Source organism: Astyanax mexicanus, chromosome 20 (genome assembly GCF_023375975.1).
Source record: "Astyanax mexicanus isolate ESR-SI-001 chromosome 20, AstMex3_surface, whole genome shotgun sequence".
NCBI lineage: Eukaryota > Metazoa > Chordata > Actinopteri > Characiformes > Acestrorhamphidae > Astyanax > Astyanax mexicanus.
The window spans coordinates 32,938,048-32,957,622 of NC_064427.1; the positions used below are offsets into that span (position 1 = coordinate 32,938,048).

Below are 19,575 nucleotides of genomic sequence, written 5' to 3' on the forward strand. Positions count from 1 at the left end.
CAGGAAAAGGAGCGGAGCACACTGTCACACGGGGCCTATCAAAGAGAGAATTAAGGTCCACTTGAGGGGCGCAAAGAGCAACTCTCTGGGCTGACAGATGGTATGACACATCTAATTCTCGAGAGGCAGAGCCATGAGTGGAACAAGGAGTAAAAAATTAGATTCTTAGAGCCGCTCAAGAGCCGCCACGCGCCGAATCTAGTGTGGTGCAGAGATTTACGATGCTGAAGCCAAAGGTCAAGCATCACGATTGTGTTGATCTGACTGTTCGCATCTGATCAAGTGTTTACTCAGTGCCGCTGGAGAGACTGTCACTACATCATGAGCCTGCTTTGGTGGACAATGTAATTCTTAGTTGGATACTTGATGAATCTGGTGTCATTTTGATTGTTTTGCTGGAGTAAAAAAGTAAAAGCTATAAAAAGAATAGCTGTGTAAAGCTGTGTAATATAAAGGCATGCCAAAATCAAGCGATAAGAGTATGTACAGCTCTGGAAAAAAAGAATATAATCTAGAATATAATCAATGGATAATCAATAATCAATGGATGATCACAAGCCATCAAACAAAGCTGAACTGCTTGAATTTTGCACCAGGAGTAAAGGCATAAAGCTATGCAAAAGCAGTGTGTAAGACTGGTGGAGGAGAACATGCCAAGATGCATAAAAACTGTGGAAATAAACAGAGTTATTGCACCAAATATTGATTTCTGAACTTGTTTGACTTTCTGAACTTGTTTTCTTTGCATTATTTGAGGTCTGAAAGCTCTGCATCTTTTTTGTTATTTCAGCCATTTCTCATTTTCTGCACATAAATGCTCTAAATAGAATATTTTTATTTAGAATTTGGGAGAAATGTTGTCTGTAGTTTATGGAATAAAACAACAATGTTCATTTTACTCAAACATAAACCTACAAATAGCAAAATCAGAGAAACTGATTCAGAAAGTGAAGTGGTCTCCTATTTTTTTCCAGAGCTGTATATTCATTATTAGGTGTTACCTCAGAGGACAGGTTGGGAATGCCCACACCTGTATGAGTTTTAAAGTTTGCCAGTGTGCTCCAAATCAGTTGATGAATTTGTTTGTTTGGTTTGCTTTCACACAGGCAAAAATCTAAATGCATCTACAGTAAATGCAGCCTAACAGACAACACAAGCATGTTCTGTCTCCTCTGATTGGTCAGAGCTGTCTGGCTTATGAGCAAGAAAATAAATACAGCAAGATGGCTTTGTACTAATAAACGTTAGGTCATGTGATCAAGAAAGCCTAAAACTCACTGGTCCTCCTGTTTTTTCAATTGCAGTCTGGATGCAAGAGTTTTATCACTGAGTAGAAGTGAGCAGACGCCCCTCTGAGAAACAAATCCTGTCCGGATAGGGATTAAGAAAATTATTTTAATATCTTCCACTGCTGCACTTCTGGTCTGTATTTTAAAATATCCTGAATACATGTTGTCTATCATTAAAATGATAGAACTTTTTAGCAACACATTATCTACTCTTAGTCAAAACCATTTAAAATATCACAATATAACCTCTCGCCCCACGTTATGATTCATCTCAGTAGGAGTCCGGCAATTGCAGGAAGTGTTTTTGATTATTTGATCCAAAACAGTAGAGTATTATTAAATCCCTTCATAAAGGCCATTGATTTAATCACCATCAGGGGACTAGGAAGAAGAATATACTCCATATCCCTGGGTGACCCATTCACTCGTGACGTGAGAAAGTGTCCCGCGCTGGATAATGTATACTTTTAATAATCGGAAGTCATTAAAAGCCCATTAAAAGTATTCCGATGCTAAATTGCTCTATGAGTTTTAAAATTGTGTTCAGTTATCAAATATAACAGCGGGACAGTGTTTGCAGCTGGGGAGGCCAGTGTGTAGATGAGGTGGGCTTTGAGCAGTGCAGACTGGCACAGGGCTTAAGAAACAGGGACTGTATTAGACTGTATGCAACAGAACTGCAGATAAGCTGACAGTTCACAGGGTATTTGAATACTGGTGAGTTTATGGTACAGATAGTAAAAAAAAAACATGGTACCACTTTAAAATAAGACTACCTTTATAAATGGTTTATAAATGGTTTATAATTAGCTAAGTAATGGTTACTAATTAGGTTGTAAATGCCTTAAAAATCATTAATAATCAGTTATAACACATACGTAGAAAGGGCAAAAATGACCTGTTGTTTATAAATGACTAACTAAACTGATGTTGACTGATGAAGAATATGGAGATGGAGAAGCAAGTTGAGTATCTGACAAGATCTGAAGTTTAACAATATAGATGGCTGTTGGAGCTATTTATGTTTCTTTAAAATTTTGGTTTATATTGACATTTTCCACTTGGGGGCGCTGCCAAGGATTATAGGTGAATGTATGGTAGAGTGGGGAGAGGGAGTTGGCGAGGAAGTCAACAGTATTTTGACCGCACGGTGAACGCTATTGGTGTGTGTGTAAAGCGGGACATTTAAAGACCATGAACGCTGGAACTACTGGTGGAATATGTACTGCTGATGTCAGACCAATAAATGGATTGGTATATCCAACGTTTTAAAGGTATGGACTTTGTTATAATACCCGCTACAGCGAGTCAAACCACTATCGCCAGCTCTTCTTCTAATTGTGGTGGCTTAAGTCATTTTAGTTCGTTTTGTTTAACAGGTCACTACAATGGCTGTGGGTTCACTATTTGGCAAACAACAGGTCATTGTTGCCCTTTCTGCATATGTGCTATAACTGATTATTAATGATTTTTAAGGTATTTACAACCTAATAAGTAACCATTAATAAACTAATTGTAAACCATTTATAATCCCTTTAGAAAGGTTGTCTTATTTTGAAGTGGTACCAAAAACACTATACTATGCTATTCTATTGACGTACAAAGGTTGCAGTTTGCAAAGGTTTAGAGTGCATGCTCCATTAATCAGACTGACACAAATACAATATTCAGATGCTGCCCTCAATTCAGTCTTTTCACTTTGTGTGGAATAATGGATGGAAAAATGGTAAACAAGAAGAGCAAGAAAAGCACAGTAGTGGCAGTAGTGCAGCTTTTTTTTTTTACTGTACAGACACAGACTATACAGATAAACACTGGTTCACAAGTACACAGCTTATTGGGAAAACCCTCTTTGTTTTTTTTATTATTATTATTTTAGTCACAGACAAAAACCCACCAGGCATTTTAAGCCACAAACCACGCTAAGCACTAGTTAGCTCTTTCGCTGTTCAGAGGGAGTATATCGGAGTGCAGCTTGTGTAATTACTGTTTTAAAACAAGCTACGTAGAACGAAACGCTAGCTAATATTGCTCTGGCTTACCAGGAACACTCAGGGTTCCTCAGAGTAGCGCTGTCAGGAGGCATTAGCCACTAACTGCTAGCACTAGCGGTTTGCCGCTAATCATAATGCTAATGCTCCAGCCTTAGTGCTTGAGGAATTCCGGAATCTAAGCTTACTTTAAATAAATAAACAGTGCTTTACTCACCCAAATAAACAGTTTTCAGGAGAGAAATCTGTTCAGATTAACATTTAGCGCTCGTTTAAAGAAAGTCTCTTTTCTGAAGAAGAAGAATTGCAGTTTTGTTTACTTAGCTTTGCTTTACTTAACTTTACTTTAAAGTTAACTACCCACCACCACCCAGCGGTGAGACCTGCTGAATTAGAAGGAAAACATGGTGACCCCGCTGTTTCTTACTAGTGTCACTTAAAATGCACCTTATAATCCAGTCCAGTTATGTATAAAAATAGACCAAAAAAACAAAAAATGGCATTTATTGATAGTGCACCTTATAATCCAATGCCTTTTATAGTGCAAACAATATGGTACTTACTATATTGACTTTTATGGGTAAAATAAGTATTTTTTAAACAGTAACAGTACATTTGAACAGTTGTTTTCAATATCTTCATCTATTAGTCATTTGATCTGTGCTTTATTCATATTAAAATAATAGAAATCTAATGTATTCAGTACATTTAGCCCTACAGGAGGCCAGGTGATTGCTGGAATATTTGATAATTAGTCTTGATTAGATTCTTTCCATTTCTGGAGTGGTTATTATATCCAATTAGAACTTCTTTATCAGGTAAATATCTTCAAATATCACTCTTCACTCTAAGCACTGTTAGCAGCAGTTATAGAAGTAATGAAGCAGTAACTTTAATGAGTCAAATTGGGGAGCGAGTCTTAGGGAGTTAGAGTGCCTATGTTTTATAAAAAATGTAGACATTTAATTCTGTGTATCAATAACATATCGCAAAAAAAAACTGATATATCTCAATATTGATATTTTGTCCAATCCATGTTTGATACTATTAATCACAAAAAAATATATTGTACTAGAAATAATTGCGATAAATTATATTATTGTCATTTTAAGACCATTTTATGCCAATAAAGACAATTTAGTAGCAAAATAATACAGTTACATCGTTTTTTAAAGAGTATGAACTTTTAATTCTTAGGAATATTCACACATTAAAGCTGCAACTAACGATTATTTTGATAGTCGATTAATCTGCTGATTATTTTTTCTATTAGTCGATTAGTCCTCCATCTCTAAAAACGATGTAAACAGCTGAACATGAGATTTAAAAGGCATTTAAATGTCTAGATGTTGTTGATTAAATATGTATTCTGTTGTGTTTGGGCACTTTTGGAGAAACAGACTGAGTTAAGTGTAACCTGTGAGAGTGAGCCCCCATTTACCCCCATTTATCTCCCATTTTGCTTCTGTCCCCAGCACTTTGTGTAATGTGGTACTGTTACAAATGAACAATTTGTCGACCATAAAATGTGTAGTCGACAAATGTAAATAATCAAGATTTATTTTTGATTATATCAACTGATTGTTGCATCCCTTTCACACGTTGTATACTAAATAACAAATTAAATCAAATTAAACCGCTGTTTTTCAACAGATTTGACAATCGCTAAAGGGCTTCCTCTCTAAGAAAAAATAATTGAGCACTATAAAGGTCAGCAGAAATTACTGTGTACAAATACATATATTATATTTTATATATCTTCGAGTGGAATAATGGATAGAGAAAGGGTACAATAAACAATAAGAGCAAGAAGAGCACAGTAGTGGCGTGGCGCAGTAATTTACTGTACAGACGCAGATGCAGACTGTACAGATAAACACTTGTTTGCGAGTGCACAGCTTATTAAGAAAAGCCTCTTTGTTTTATTATTTCAGTCACAGCCAAAAACCCACCAGGCATGTGAAGAAGTCATTCTATTAAATAAGATGCTAATGCATCGTCTCTTATGTGGAAAACAGAGGGACCTACAGCGCTCTCGTCTGACCCAGCAGTGGCATTTGGCAGCTTTGTTCTGAACTAAATGGCACGTTTTCTTGATAGTGTGTGTGTGTGTCTGTGAGTGTGTGTGAGTGTTTGTGTTTGTGTGTGGTTAGGGGGGGAAGCACAGAGAGAGGCGTGCTGTGGCTGGCACCACGCTCTGGGCTACAGCACGCTCGCAGATGATAGAAGATGTACTTTACTCTGTTTCCCACAGCCATGGAGAAAGGATGAGAGCAGGATGCTAGGATGCCATTAGAGCGGGCAGAGCCAGAAGAGATGGAGCTAGCTGCCTTCTCGGCTCTAGTGTGTGTGTGTGTGCGTGTGTGTGTGTGTGTGTGTGTGTGTGTACAATAATGAAAGAGAGATATATAGGTATATAGGCAGAGACAGACAGACAGGCAGAGAGATATAGAGTAAGAAAGAAGGAGACAGTAAATTATAAAAAAGACATATGGAAGATAAGATACGGAGAAACAGACAGAAAAGGAGGAAGGAGGAAGAAAGGAAGAGACTGAGGGACAGGGAAGGGGAAACTAGGACAAATATAGAAAAGGGGTAGACAAGGAAAGGAGAAAGGAGATTGAGGAAGAGATACCAACAGTGTGAGAGATAGATTGAGAGATAGAGAGAGATAGGAGAGAAAGACAGGGTGGTGTGGGACTTGGTGAGAGAGAGAATAAATGAATGAGAGACACTGATTATATACAGTACCAGTCAAACGTTCGGACACACCTTATCTCATTTAATGTTTTTATTTTTGAATTTTATTTGCCCTGCATTGTAAATGAATACTAAAGTCATGGGGTGCTGTTAGCTTGCAGTTTTTGAGGCTGGTAACGATAATGATCTTGGTAACTCTGGGGAGGTCCTGATGAGTGCCAGTTTCATCATAACGTTTTGGATGGTCTTTGCGACCCCATTTGAGGATACTTTCAAGAAAATTATTAAAATGTTTCAGATTGACTAACCTTAATTTAATTTTCATTTTTTTTACTTATTTGAGTAGTTCTTGCCATAATCTGGATTAGAATATTTCTCAAATAGGGCTATTCACTGTATACACAACTTTACAACTGATGCTCTCAAACACATTAAGAGGACAAGAAATTCAAGTAATGAACTCTTGACAAGTTCAGCACAGCTGTTAACTGAAAGCCTAAATTCCAGACGACTCTACTACTACTACTAAAATCCAGCCAAAATAAGCAAAGATGTCATCTAAGCAAGAGGTGACTAGTTTAAAGAATCTAAAATATAAAACATATTCTAGTTTGTTTAACAGGTTTTCTTATTCTAAATAATTCCATATGTTATTATTCATAGTTTGGGTGAGTATGGTAATATTATATAATGCAGAACATTTAAAAAAAATCAAAAATTAAAATTAAAATCTTGATAGAACTCTGGTATTGTATATTATATAAGAGATAGGGAAGACATTGTGAGAAAGAAAGAGAAAGAGAGGGTGGGGGGAGAGAGATAATGACCTTACACACACATGCACACAAACATATTTTATATATCAGCTAGTAAGAGAAAGAGATTGAGAATGAGTGAGAGAAAGAGAGAGAGAGCAACAGAGAATGATAAAAAAGAGAATATATATATATATATATATATATATATATAGAGAGAGAGAGAGAGAGAGAGAGAGAGAGAAAGAGAGAGAGAGAACGAGATGGGAGAAAGGATGGGAGGGGGCTGGGAAAGATCTAATAAACCAGAGACAGATAAAAACACAAACACATTTCATCTATAACTGAGTAAGAGAATGAGAGAGTGACACATTATATATGTAGAGTAAAAGTGATATATATATATATATATATATATATATATAGAGAGAGAGAGAGAGAGAGAGAGAGAGAGAGAGAAGAGAGAGAGAGAGAGAGAGAGAGAGAGAGAGAGAGAGAGAGAGTGTGCGGACCTAGAGAGAGGGAGAGAGAGTAGATGTGAATATATTGGAGCTCTACCATATAGGAAAAAAACGGAATTGTCATTTTTTGTTGTTCCAAGATTCAATATTAATTTTACATTATCTGTGTCCAAGACGAGAGTAAAATAACCTGCTTCTAATAGATAAATCATTAAAAGGTACGCAACAGTACCAGTTCTGAAACATTACATGATATTATTATTGAAGTCCTGCGATGTGACTACTGCGCATGCGCACATGGCGACAACGATGCTGACACGATATACTGTGCAACCCCTAGCCCTATATATACGGAGAGAGAGAGAGAGAGAGAGAGAGAGAGAGAGAGAGAGATTCATATAGCTATATATTTACAGAGAGAATAGAGAGAGAGAAAAAGAGGGTCATACAAAGATGTATATAAAGGGTGCATAGAGAGACAAGTAGAGTGAGAGAAAGAGAGTCATATATACATATTTACAGAGAGAAGAAAGAGAGAATCGAGAGAAGTGGAAAGAAAGAGAGAGAGTAATATAGATATATTTACAGAGAGAAAAGAGAGACAGAAGAGAGAGAGAAAGAAGGAGATAATATAGAAAGAGGAGAGAAATGTGGAAAGAGACAGAGAGTTATATTTACAGAAAAAGAGAAAAGAGTCATTTATATATACATATAGAGAGAGAAAGAGTGTGAATCGTATATATTTACATAGTGAAAGAAATGAGAGAGAGAGAGAGAGAGAGAGAGAGGAATCATACAGCTATATATTTACAGACAAAAGGGGGTCAGAAACAGAGGAAAAAGAGAGAAGAGAGAGAGGATAGAGAGACATATATCTACATATTTACAGAGAGAAAAGGGGGTCAGAAACAGAAGAGAGAGAGAGAAAAGAGAGAGAGGAGCGAGAGTCATATAGCTGCATATACACAGAGAAATGTGGGGTCAGAAAGAGAGAAAATGGAGAGAGATAGAGAGAGAGAGCGAGAGAGAGACAGATATAAAGAAGGAGATAATATAGAGAAACAGGAGAGAAAGGTGGAAAGAGACAGAGAGAGTCATATTTACAGAAAAAGAGAAAAGAGTAATTTATATATAGAGAGAGAAAGAGTGAGAATCGTATATATTTACATAGAGAAAGGGGGTAGTGAGAGAGATGAGAGAGAGAGAGAGAGAGGAGTTATACAGCTATATATTTACAGAGAAAAGGGGGTCCGAAACTGAGGAAATAGAGAGAAAATAGATAGAGGTGCTAGAGTCATATAGCTGTATATACACAGAGAAATGGGGGGTCAGCAAGAGAGAAAATAGAGAGATGGAGAGAGAGCTGGAGAGAGAGAGAGAGAGAGAGAGAGAGATGTCTAAAAGTGTGTTTTAAACGAGCTGTAGGTGAAGTGTTTAACAGTTCACAGCTGATTACGAATCCCTCAGATCAGAAGAGCTCCTCACAACCCAGCTCAGAGCACACACAAGCCACACACACACATATATATATATATATATAAAACCACAGCATTCCTCCTGACCCGAGCACAGACTGTGTAAATGGACTGACTCAACAGTGATGAAAAGAAGAGCGAACCAAACCCCCTTTCAGTCCCTCAACTGCTGCACGCACACACACACAGCCAGCAGCCCCGCACACACAACACACACACACACTGTTTTAATCAGAGCGCACTTACTTGAGCACGGCGCTGTCCCCCTGCCTCACCGTGATGTTGTCCTTTAAATACGAGTCCCCGCTCCGCGCCGGCACTCCTGCGGGCACAAGGAACAGCAGTCTTAGCGCCACCACCACCAGGCATTTCCACGGCAGAGCGAGGCAGCCGGCTAAGCCCATGTTTTTCCCCCGTCGCTGCGCACAAAAACACACACACGCGCGCGCAAACTTCCACAACTTGAGATACGGTACTCCGAGTACGAGGGCTCAAAAAACACCCAGGCTTATTATCCTGCGTCCGAGTAACGTAACACCCCGAAAAGAGGAGAGCCTGAAATCCTGTAGAAAACGCGCTCCTGCGGATTCCTCCAAACTTCCAGCGGGTTCCAGCGCCTGCCTGTCTGAGGCTGTGAGTGTGTGCTGTGTGTGTGTATTTATATGACTGTGTGGATGTGAAATAGAAGAAGAAATACAGACAGTCAGTTCCTCTATCTCTCTCTCTGTCTCTCTCTGTCTCTAGTGTTTGTCTTGGATGGTAATTTCTCCGCTACAGTGGATGGTGGATCTCCAGCGGATGCGCGCAGCAGCCCCCCCTGCGTTCTCCTCCAGCCAGCTCTAGTAGAACCACACAGTCAGTTTATCTAATGTTCCCCAGCAGAACGGATTTCAGCAGACCGCACAGCAGCACACCATCATTAACTCCAAGTGTCGCCAACCCACTTAAAGTGAAGCGTTCTCGCCCGGATAAAGCGCCAAACTGACTGTCCATAAGCTCCGTGTCTCCCGGACTTGGCGCTCAACTACGAGGTGAAACGCATGCGGGTATCGCAGCCAGCGCACAGCCCCTGCGTTCAGCACCCGTATTCAGGCATGCCCCGCCCCCGAGCAAAGCGATTGGCTAGTAGTTTCCCGCCTTGCATGACATGATTGGACAGTAGTTTTCCCGATTTAAGAAGACTTGTGGCAGGATTGGCTGATTGCTTTTCTAATTCGTGACACCATTGGTTAGTAGTTTTCCTGTTTTGAGACAGAATTGGCTAGTGGTAGTGCTGAGCCATTTTCATGAAAAATTTGCTTAATTCGAATAATTACAGTGTTAATGCGATTTTCCAAATGGAGTAATCGTAATGCGATTTTACATACAGACATTTTATCTTTTTAATCTGAAATATCCGAAAAACAATACTCACGTCTGAAGAGTTTATCTAACTTAATTTAGCTACCAGTGCCTCCCACAGACCAACACTCGTTGGTTTGTTTCCTAACGTTACGCTTCGTCCGAGGACCGAGCTCGCCCCGAAAAAAGTTCCAGCACCTTCAACACATATATATTTAGATAAAAATAAATTCTACCTTTTCTAAAAACTGCAGCATCATCACTTTCCGATGAGGATCCGTAATTAATTTAATTTAACTAATTGAATGTATTTTTTTACAGGTAAACTTAGTTTTGAACCATTTCATTGTCATCTGTAGTTAGATTTGTAGTAGGGGGGAGATTATTGTTTTAGGCCATAGTCACCCAGCACTTGCTAGTAGTTTTCCAATTGTGGCAGGATTGGCTAGTAGTTTTCCTGACTTATGACATGATTGGTTAATAGTTTTCCTGATTTGTGACATGATTGGCTAGTAGTTTTTGTAGTCTGATTTATGACAAAATGGATTAGTAGTTTTAAAGATTTGCCCCCACGCAAATGGATTGGTTAGTCATTTCCCACCTAGCACAACATGATTGGACACTAGTTTTCCTGATTTGTGACAGGATTTGCTAGTAGTTTTCCTGGTTTGACAGCACTAGTTAGTAGGGGTGGGAATCTTTTACTATCTCACGATTCGATTCGATTCCGATTTTGGGGGCCACGATTCGATTCAAAATCGATTTTTGATTCAAAACGATTTGATTTATAAAAATTTATTGAAAACTTATTGAAAAAAAAGCCTCCAAAATATACACTGGTCCTGGAGAAGGTAATGTGTTACAAAAACAATAAAATGTGCAGGAATGTGGGTCTTCAGTGACAGAGGAATCACTGGGATATCACAATGACGTTAATGAACAATAAATAAATAATAAATAACACTGCTTTATTATAAGGCTACTAGCGGTGGTGTGTAGGTGACGCTGCTGGGCTGATGTGATGATAGCAGTGGAGCGCTAAAGTTCAGGAGCAGCTGCTGATTAACTAGTTAATTTTAGGCCGTTGTATTTCTTCAGAAAGGGGGCAGGAGGTGGAGAAATTAATTCATATTGTCCATTCCTTAATTCCTCTGTGATGGGGAGCTGAAATTAGCTCTGATTAGCTTATTGTTATTTTTCCGTTCCGCCTTAAATGCTGCAGCCCGCTGCCACCTGTAGCGTTATTTAAGGTGGAACTGGAAAGTTAGCTAGTTAGCTAGCTAACAGAAACTGAAACTAACTACTAGCGATCTTTTTTATGCTTGTTATGAAGCATTCTGCCATAAAACATTAAAACTACACGTTAATCTAAGGTAATATAGTGCTTGTTCTGCCATCTTACCGGTGATTCTCATACACCTACGCTCTGTGTGGGTCTGACGGTAAGTTCAAACTGCAGCGGCCACGGTCGCTTTGGGCAGTGGGAGGCGGAGCGAAAAACGCTTCGTGCCGCTGCAGTGTGAACTTACCGTGAGGGGTAGGGCCAAGGGAAGAAATGGGATTGGACCTTAGAATCGATTTTGGGACATTTTAAATCGATTCTGAATCGTAGTAAATGAGAATCAAGATTCTTATGTGAATCGATTTTTTGGCACACCTCTACTAGTTAGTAGTTTTCCCAATTTGTTTCAGAATTGGCTTGTGGTTTTTCTGATGACAGCACTATTAAGTAGTTTTCTCAGTTTTAGAGAGGATTGGCTAGTATTTTTTTCTGATTTGTAGCAGGACTAGCTAGTAGTTCTTTTTGATTTGTGATAGGATTGGATAGTAGTTTTAATGATTTGCCCCGCCCCTACGCAAATGGATTGGTTAGTTGTTTTCCACCTAAGACAAAATGATTGGACAGTGGTTGTTCCAACTTGTGTCATGACTGGCGAGTAGTTTTCCTGATATGACAGCAATAGTAAGTAGTTTTCAAAATTTATGGCAGGATTGGCTAAAAGTCTTTCTGATTTGTGGCAGGAATGGACAGTATTTTTCCGGATTTCCTTGTTGCATGACTGGATAGTAGTTTTCCTGATTTGTGACATGATTTGTGGCAAGATTGGCTAGTAACTTCCTAATTTGTGACATGATTGATTTGATTTTAGTAGATTTTCCTGATTTGTGATTTGAGTTGTGACAGGACTGGCTAGTATTTTTCCTGATTTTTTGCAGGATTGCTAGTGTTTTTTTCTCAGATTAGTGGCAGAATTGGCTTGTAGCTTTCCTGATTTGTTACAGGATTGTAGGGTTTGTAGGACTCCTGTGCTCGCCTTGTGTGCTGGAATTGGCTATAGGTTTTTAGTATTATGGACTGAAATTGGCTAGAAAAAAAGTCAAATGGTCCTGGATTGGTTAGCTAATCATTGTATCTTCTTGTACTTTGATTTACTAAAAGGTGCCGGGCTTGTTCAAGGATTAGCCACTAATTGCTTACCATGTGTGCTAATGAACAGACAAAATGGTCCAAAAATTGTCTACAAGAAACACATTGTATTAATGCTGTGTTCTGACAGCTTTTCCGCTGCATTTTGCCACTGAAACGTGACACATTTTTCACCATTAGAAAATATGCTTTAAAAAGTTTACAAAATGATAAAGAAGAAAACTGACAAAACATAGCCTTAGGTGCTGAGCTTGTGTTCTAGAATTAGCCACTAATTGCTAACCATGTCTGCTAATTAATTGCCCACCCGTTGCCTAAAGAAATTTGCCTACAGGAAACCTTTTTTTTACCCAGACTAGAAAATGGAATTTCACTTACAGAGAGTGGCTGACGAACTTGCAAGGACTGTGTTTTACCACCAAGCTTCAGTGACGAGAGGCAACATTATCATAAGTTTGCAGGTACAGCAAACCCTTTACATTAGTTCTGTTGTAGTATACATATATACCTTAAACAGTAACAACATTAGCATGCCTTGCCAGCATAACTACATTGTCATTAGCATTGCTGTTAGCATTACTACTGTTCAGTTAGCATCCACACTGGCAGCCAGCCTTGCTTAGCATCGGTACTGTGCTATTAGCATCGGTATTGCAACATTAGCTTTGCTCAGCCTTTACCAAAAAAAAAGTTGCCACCAAAAAAAGGTTGCACATTCTAATATTTCTTTGGACTGCTGTTGCTGAACCTAGACCTGACCAACAGCAGCAACCCCAGATCTGGGGCTTAGTTAAATCCAGGTGGTGATTTATTTTTTTTAGCCAGGCAGTGTATGTTGTACTATTTCATAATGCCTTTAGAGATGCATTTTTAATGACTGGAACTTTAGATTTTAAAAAGATATACAAACCAAAACAGAAAAAGGAGCAGGTAAAAAGAATCAGTTAAATTAATTTAAATTATGTTTTAGTCAATTTTTTTATCAAAACCTTTAAGCTACTTTGCAGAATGTTTTAGTGAGGATAATAATTCCAGAATGTGCTGTTCCCCCAGATCTATGTAATTCAATGCATTTTATTATTACAACATATAACAGATAACATGTTATCTGTAGCCAAATGTTGGATCATTGGTTAAAAGCACGTTTTATATTACTGTATGTGTTAAGGTCCTAGCCTTATGTGCTCAAACTGGTAAGCTGTAAGTGGTTTCCAATGGTCTGCGACCAGTTTTAGGCCTAATGTACTGGGATTGCATAGTACTTGTCAGGCCCATTTTTTTTCTGATTGGTATTTTCCAGCTAAACTGGCCCTGTCTGATTACTGGGACTCATACACACACACACACAAACACACCCTGTTTGCCAGGTGTACCAGACTGTAGGGTGTATCATTCCCTTAAATTTCCTCATCAAGGGTGCTTACGATTGGCTCTTATGAGCACTTGATTTGTCCCTCTTGTAAATCCGTACTTTGTCACACTTTCGTGAAGGCAATTACCCATGTTCCACTGCTATCCTGTAACAATTCATGCCAAAAACGATTTGAAAAATGGAGAAAAAGAAACCCTTTATGTGTAAGTGAAACCTCTTTTTCTTTCACAAAATTGAAATCATTTTGAGGGTCATGCACTGTATCTGAAAATTCTAAAGGAGAAAAAGCCCTATTTAACTTGCTGTTGTGGCATTAACGTTATATCATCCTTGAAAGGATTTTCTGACACTGACCACTTGTTCATTTTATTAGCAGCACAGCCAAAATAGCAGCAGTTGTTAAATCCATCGGAAGGGTAACTGCGGTATTTAGAGTCGTATACAGGTGAAGGGATTTGAGGTGAAGTGTCCCAATTCTGTTCTAAACTCTCTAACAATTTAAACACTCAGACCCTTTATACTCGCCCTTCGAAGGCTTAATAAAGGGCACTTTCAGGAGGGCCTTGGAGAATTGGGACATGGCCCTTTGCAGGGATTGCTAAGTGTGTTCCAGCTTTATATTGGCAGGTACTTGGATTGGTTTGCATGTTCTTTTGTTTGCTGGGATTATTTAGAAGGTGATTGAAGTAGGGTTGGTTTGTAGTTTCCTTTCTTGTGTACTGGGACTGACTAGTAAATTTTAAGTGTGTGTACTGGTATTGTCTAGTTATTTGCGTTTTGTCAGTGTTGGATTGGAAGAGCAAAAATAGGAAAGTACCGCAATGTAACCCTTTTATTTTAGCAGAGTAACTGTAATCTGATTACCATTTACTGAAGCAGTAACTGTAACGGATTACAGTTACCTATAATTTGTAATCTGATTACGTAACGCCGTTACATGTAATCCGTTACTTCCCAACACTGGCCATAGCTGATTATAAGCTATTAGTTCATAGTTAGAACTAACTCACTAACTAGTGAATACGAATTGGAAACAAAACACTACACATTTGCAAGAGCCTATTAGACACTGAACACACTGTTCACGAAGAAGATGATGAGAACATTCTGGAAACTTTCACTTGGTGTGTGTGTTCTCATTGGGGAACAGTGACGTGTAGCCTCACAGATTAGGCAATTATTCTCATAGCCTACTAGAACAGTCTATAAGTCTATAAGACCAATGTTACTGTGTTACGTAAAGGCAGTTTAAAGCTGTTCTCTGGCCTGTCATGATTAAACTTCCCCTGCAGCCTTAACCATGCAGCATCGTCCTCAAACTGCTTTAGTGGAAAAGAGGTGCTTTGTCTTCTGTATTAAGTATAATTAATGGCTTAGATAAACGCAGAGGGGTTCAAGTCGTAACTGGAATAAGCCTACAGAGACAATGGAGCTAAGCTCCATCTACTACCTCAGTGAAAAAAAAAACTACATTTCAGACGAGCGTTAGTAGCGGCTCATTTTTGCTTGTTGCTGCCGGATGTAAAGGATGATTTCAGAGAGCGCAGCCCCACAGCCCATCTATTTCATAATCTTAACAGCTCTATCTTTCTGTCTCGTCTGGAAAACTGCACATTATCTCGCCTCATGCATATTCAGCTCTGGGGATGACGTGTTTAACCAAGTTATGAAACTTATTTAAACCTACATGAAAGGGAAATTCATGACTGTGAATGATATTAGAGTAAAATGCCTTCAGTGTTGACTTTAGGATTAACCAGGTTGTCTCTTCATTTTCTCCCAGCCTTTTCATCGGAATTACAATGATGCGCATGTCACGGGAGGAAATTGTGCGTGATAAGACTTAATTAGAATGATATATATTTATATATATCTTTCAGTGATGCACCTTAGGCCTTCAGACACTGATGCTAATTCAGTGGCCTTTTCTAATTAAAACCTGCAGCTGACCTAAGCAAATCGTAAACCCCTTTCACACTAAGATCCTAGGACAATTATTGAGATACCTTTTTTTTTTTAACGGAGTAAATTACTAGGATACGCACCCTCATCTTTGTCCACAACAGTACCAGTATAACGGAACTTCTCAGCTTTATCTTCCAGCAGCTTTTATACTGGTATATTGGTATATGCCATTATTATATTATAAAATATAAGTATGCTTCATTATTGAGAGTTCCCAAAACACAGTATCAGTATTAAATGAACCCTTTCAGACCCTGAGTACATCACAATGGACATAATGTGTTTTCTTGTTTTTTTTTTTTTTGCTATATACTTTCACATAACTCAGATCAAGACCTGCTGTTCTTCAGGATAAACATTTATCAGCCAATCAAAAAGCAGTTCAGCCACTCCCACTACATTGGAGAAATAAAAGCATCCTACCTAATGCACCTAAGGCACCATGGAAAGTTTATTTTAGAGTTTATTTTACCACTTAGGGATGATTTGTGAAACCAAATATTATGTAAAAGATATATAGAATAAAAATAAAATGTTAAAAAAAGATTTTATTGCAGTAAACAAAAAAATAAATATATATATATATATATATATAGTTCCAATCTCTCTACCAGCAGCTAGTTAGTTCGCTTTAGTTGGTTAGTTAACTAACTAGCTAACCTAGCTAAAGTTAATTAGCCTAAGCAAGATAGCCAGTCAAATTACATTTACAAAAACATTTTAGCCCCACAGCTACATTTTATTTAATTTTTTATTTTATTTGTTAATAAATTAAGAACAATTACAAAAAAAAAATAATGAGGTTTGCCATTAACATAGAACATATGTGTTATAATTTAGCATACTTTATAATGGTGCCTGACAGAAAAGCTAAGCTAACCAGCTAGCTAGCTAGTTAGGTAGCCAAATTACATTTATGGTGGAATGGGTAATTTTAAGAAGCCACTTTTAGCCTCACAGCTACATTTTATTTGTTATTAAATAAAAAAATATATATATTCTAGAAAGAGTGGTTAAAGTAACCACAATACTGCTAGCTAGCTTAAAAAGCCAGCTTTTGTATATATATACTCACACTTCAGAGCTATACCAGACAAACCAAGTCTCCCTGAAGCTGTGGGAGTCTCCCGCATTTCAGTAGTGGCTCCCTGATGCCGGCGAGTCACATATAATCTCCCGGAATTCAGAACAAGTGCCCCGAACGCACACACAGGCGACAGACTTTTTTTCTCTAATCGTGTGTGGGAAGGAGAGAGAGAAAACAGAGAGGGTTCTGATTGGCCTGTTCTCTGCAAAGAGTCTGCGAGACAGCCAATCAGTTTTTAGTGTGGGCGGGCTGTGTTTTTCCCCCCTCCCGGACGGGATTTGTTCAGAGAGTGAGAGAAAGCAGATCATGGCGGAGGCAATATTAATAATTATTGTAATATGATATGAAATGTTTTTGATTTTGTGCAATTTCTTGTGATATTGTTACTGTCAATTTTTGTCAAAAAAAAAAAAAAAAAGCATAGAAGGAAAGCAGAGGCAGAGCCTTCCAAAAAGAAAAAAGATAAAACTCATTTTATTTCAACTCTGAATACTAATAATTTTATATAAACAATATATATATGTAAAATTAATTAATATAAAATTAAAGTTTTGTTATCATTTGGTGAGTTGGTTGAAAAAACTAAAAAAAAAAAAAAAACGTAACTTTCTTCATTATACAGTTAATGCAAGACCTAATTGCCATTCAGCCTCGTTCCTGACATCTTCTGTGATTCATTGGCTCCTTCACCTTTCTCAAGGTCAGGGACAGGTGCACACAGCAGCGTGTCAGGCCATAAGGGCTTCAGGCTAGTTAGATTTTAACGCAGACCTCTCCTCTACCCACTCGCTGTATGAGAGATATGGTGTCAGGGCTTTATAGCTGCTGACATCCAGTGCAAACCCCCTAACAACAGTGACCCTCGCAATGAATGATATATTTCCACACTCGGTGCCAGTCAGTGGCTCTGGAGAAAATCAACATAATGCAATTTTAATGCCACAGAAGAGAAGAAAGGCTTGTGCAGCCTGACCTCTGGGGTCAGCGCAACCACTTCTGTCAGACAAAGAAGCCTCTGTTCGAAAAAAGAAGAAGATACTCTAAAAAATGAAGTGATCAGCGGGGAGCAACAGGCCCTTCGCTTAGTTCTCAGGCTATGGTATGTAACAAGCTAACTGCAGAATGCATGTGTGGTCATGATGCTGCAGGCTACTGTGTAATTGCAGTGGATGAAATTATACAGATCCATTGGCGAAGCCATTCCAGGACTCAGACTCCGGTCCAGGAAAGCTTTGAGCTTTTGTGTGCTCTGGCTTTGGCTTTACCACACTGAGCAAATGGATTTTCTAATGTTTTGCATCCTAATATCTATCTGCTGCACCTGTGACATGTGATTGATTACCGCAGATGATAATCTTGACACCTTCTACTCCACTACAAAAGAATAGAAATCCTGTTGACTGGAAAGTGCAAGTGCAATTCAAGGCAGCGTGCAGCTGCGAAATTTTGTAAATAAGCATTAAAAAGAGAAAATGTGAAAATATCATGCTGCATGATCCAAAATTTGGACATAAAGTGGCTAGTAGCATGGTGAAAAGACAGCATAGTCATAACATATAGACAGAATTAATTTTGCAATCTGTTCCCCTTTGCTATCTACAACTCTGGAAAAAAAATAAGAGAATTCAGTTTCTGAATCAGTTCTCTAATTTTGCTATTCATAGGTATAGTATATGTTTGAGTAAAATGAACATTGTTGTTTTATTCTATAAACTATGGACAACGTTTCTCCCGAATTCCAAATAAAAATATTGTCATTTAAAGCATTTATTTGCAGAAAATGAGAAAAGTCTAAAATAAAATAAAAAGATGCAGAGCTTTCAGACCTCAAATAATGCAAAGAAAACAAGTTCATACTCATATTTATGTTTTAAGAGTTCAAAAATCAATATTTGGTTAAATAACCTTTAACCAAAATGTTTTTTATCACAGTTTTCATGCATCTTGGCATGTTCTCCTGCACCAGTCTTACACACTGCTTTTGGATAACTTCATGCCTTTACTCCTGGTGCAAAAATTCAAGCAGTTCAGCTTGGTTTGATGGAACAGTTGGTTTGATGGAACAGTTGAACTCAAAGCAGGTAACCCAAGAAGAAAGGAAAAAAAAACACATCTATTCACATGGGATCAAGCCCAGGTCGTCAGGGTCGCGGTCCAATATACTACCACTGCCTCGGCCAGTGAATTGGGACGCAGCCGGGAAAGAAATGCCATTATAAAATAAGGAGCCCGAGAACTGGCGGAAAAACAAAAACGGGCGGGAACTAAACAAGTCACGCCGAGCGCGACAGAGAGACAGGGAGGAATATAAACAAAAGCTCATCAGAGAAGCTTTTTTTTTTTTTCGTTCATTATAGCTCAAACAACATAACAGGCCAGATGTTTCATGCTTGCAGGCCACATCTGGTCTACCGGCTGCCTCGTGCCTCTTTAGTGGTATAAAAATAGTGATTTCTTTTTTATGGGCAACAATATGCCCCTATCACTACCATTGTAAGCTTTGGGTAAAAGCGCTGTATATCAGAATGCTGTGGATAAATGGAGTTGGGCTATTTAACAAAAGTTTGTACTTGTTATCATGTTTCACTACAGCCCAAGTTCATTTCACACTGGATTTCTCCTTTAATGGAAACCATAATGTCACATTGTTAAGAGAGAAGAATCATACAGAAACACAGGCAGTGTCCAAACTGGGTATCTAAACAGGCCCA

The 19,575-nt window shown here is 38.4% G+C and overlaps 2 protein-coding genes across 3 annotated transcripts in view; both read right to left on the minus strand.

Moving 5' to 3' along the window:
* opcml (opioid binding protein/cell adhesion molecule-like) overlaps positions 1 to 19,575 on the minus strand; it is a 456,624-nt gene that overhangs the window by 261,660 nt on the left and 175,389 nt on the right. Inside the window, exon 2 of one of the 2 annotated variants that reach the window (XM_049468806.1) lies at positions 8,918 to 8,993. In XM_049468806.1, the coding sequence (XP_049324763.1) occupies positions 8,918 to 8,993 (76 nt within the window). Of the gene's footprint in view, positions 1 to 8,917; positions 9,719 to 19,575 lie in introns of those variants that run through there. The other variant, XM_049468805.1, reaches the window with a different exon arrangement.
* The window catches only part of LOC125784857 (uncharacterized), a 220,823-nt gene that overhangs the window by 34,234 nt on the left and 167,014 nt on the right, over positions 1 to 19,575 (minus strand). The gene's annotated exons all lie outside the window — the stretch shown is intronic.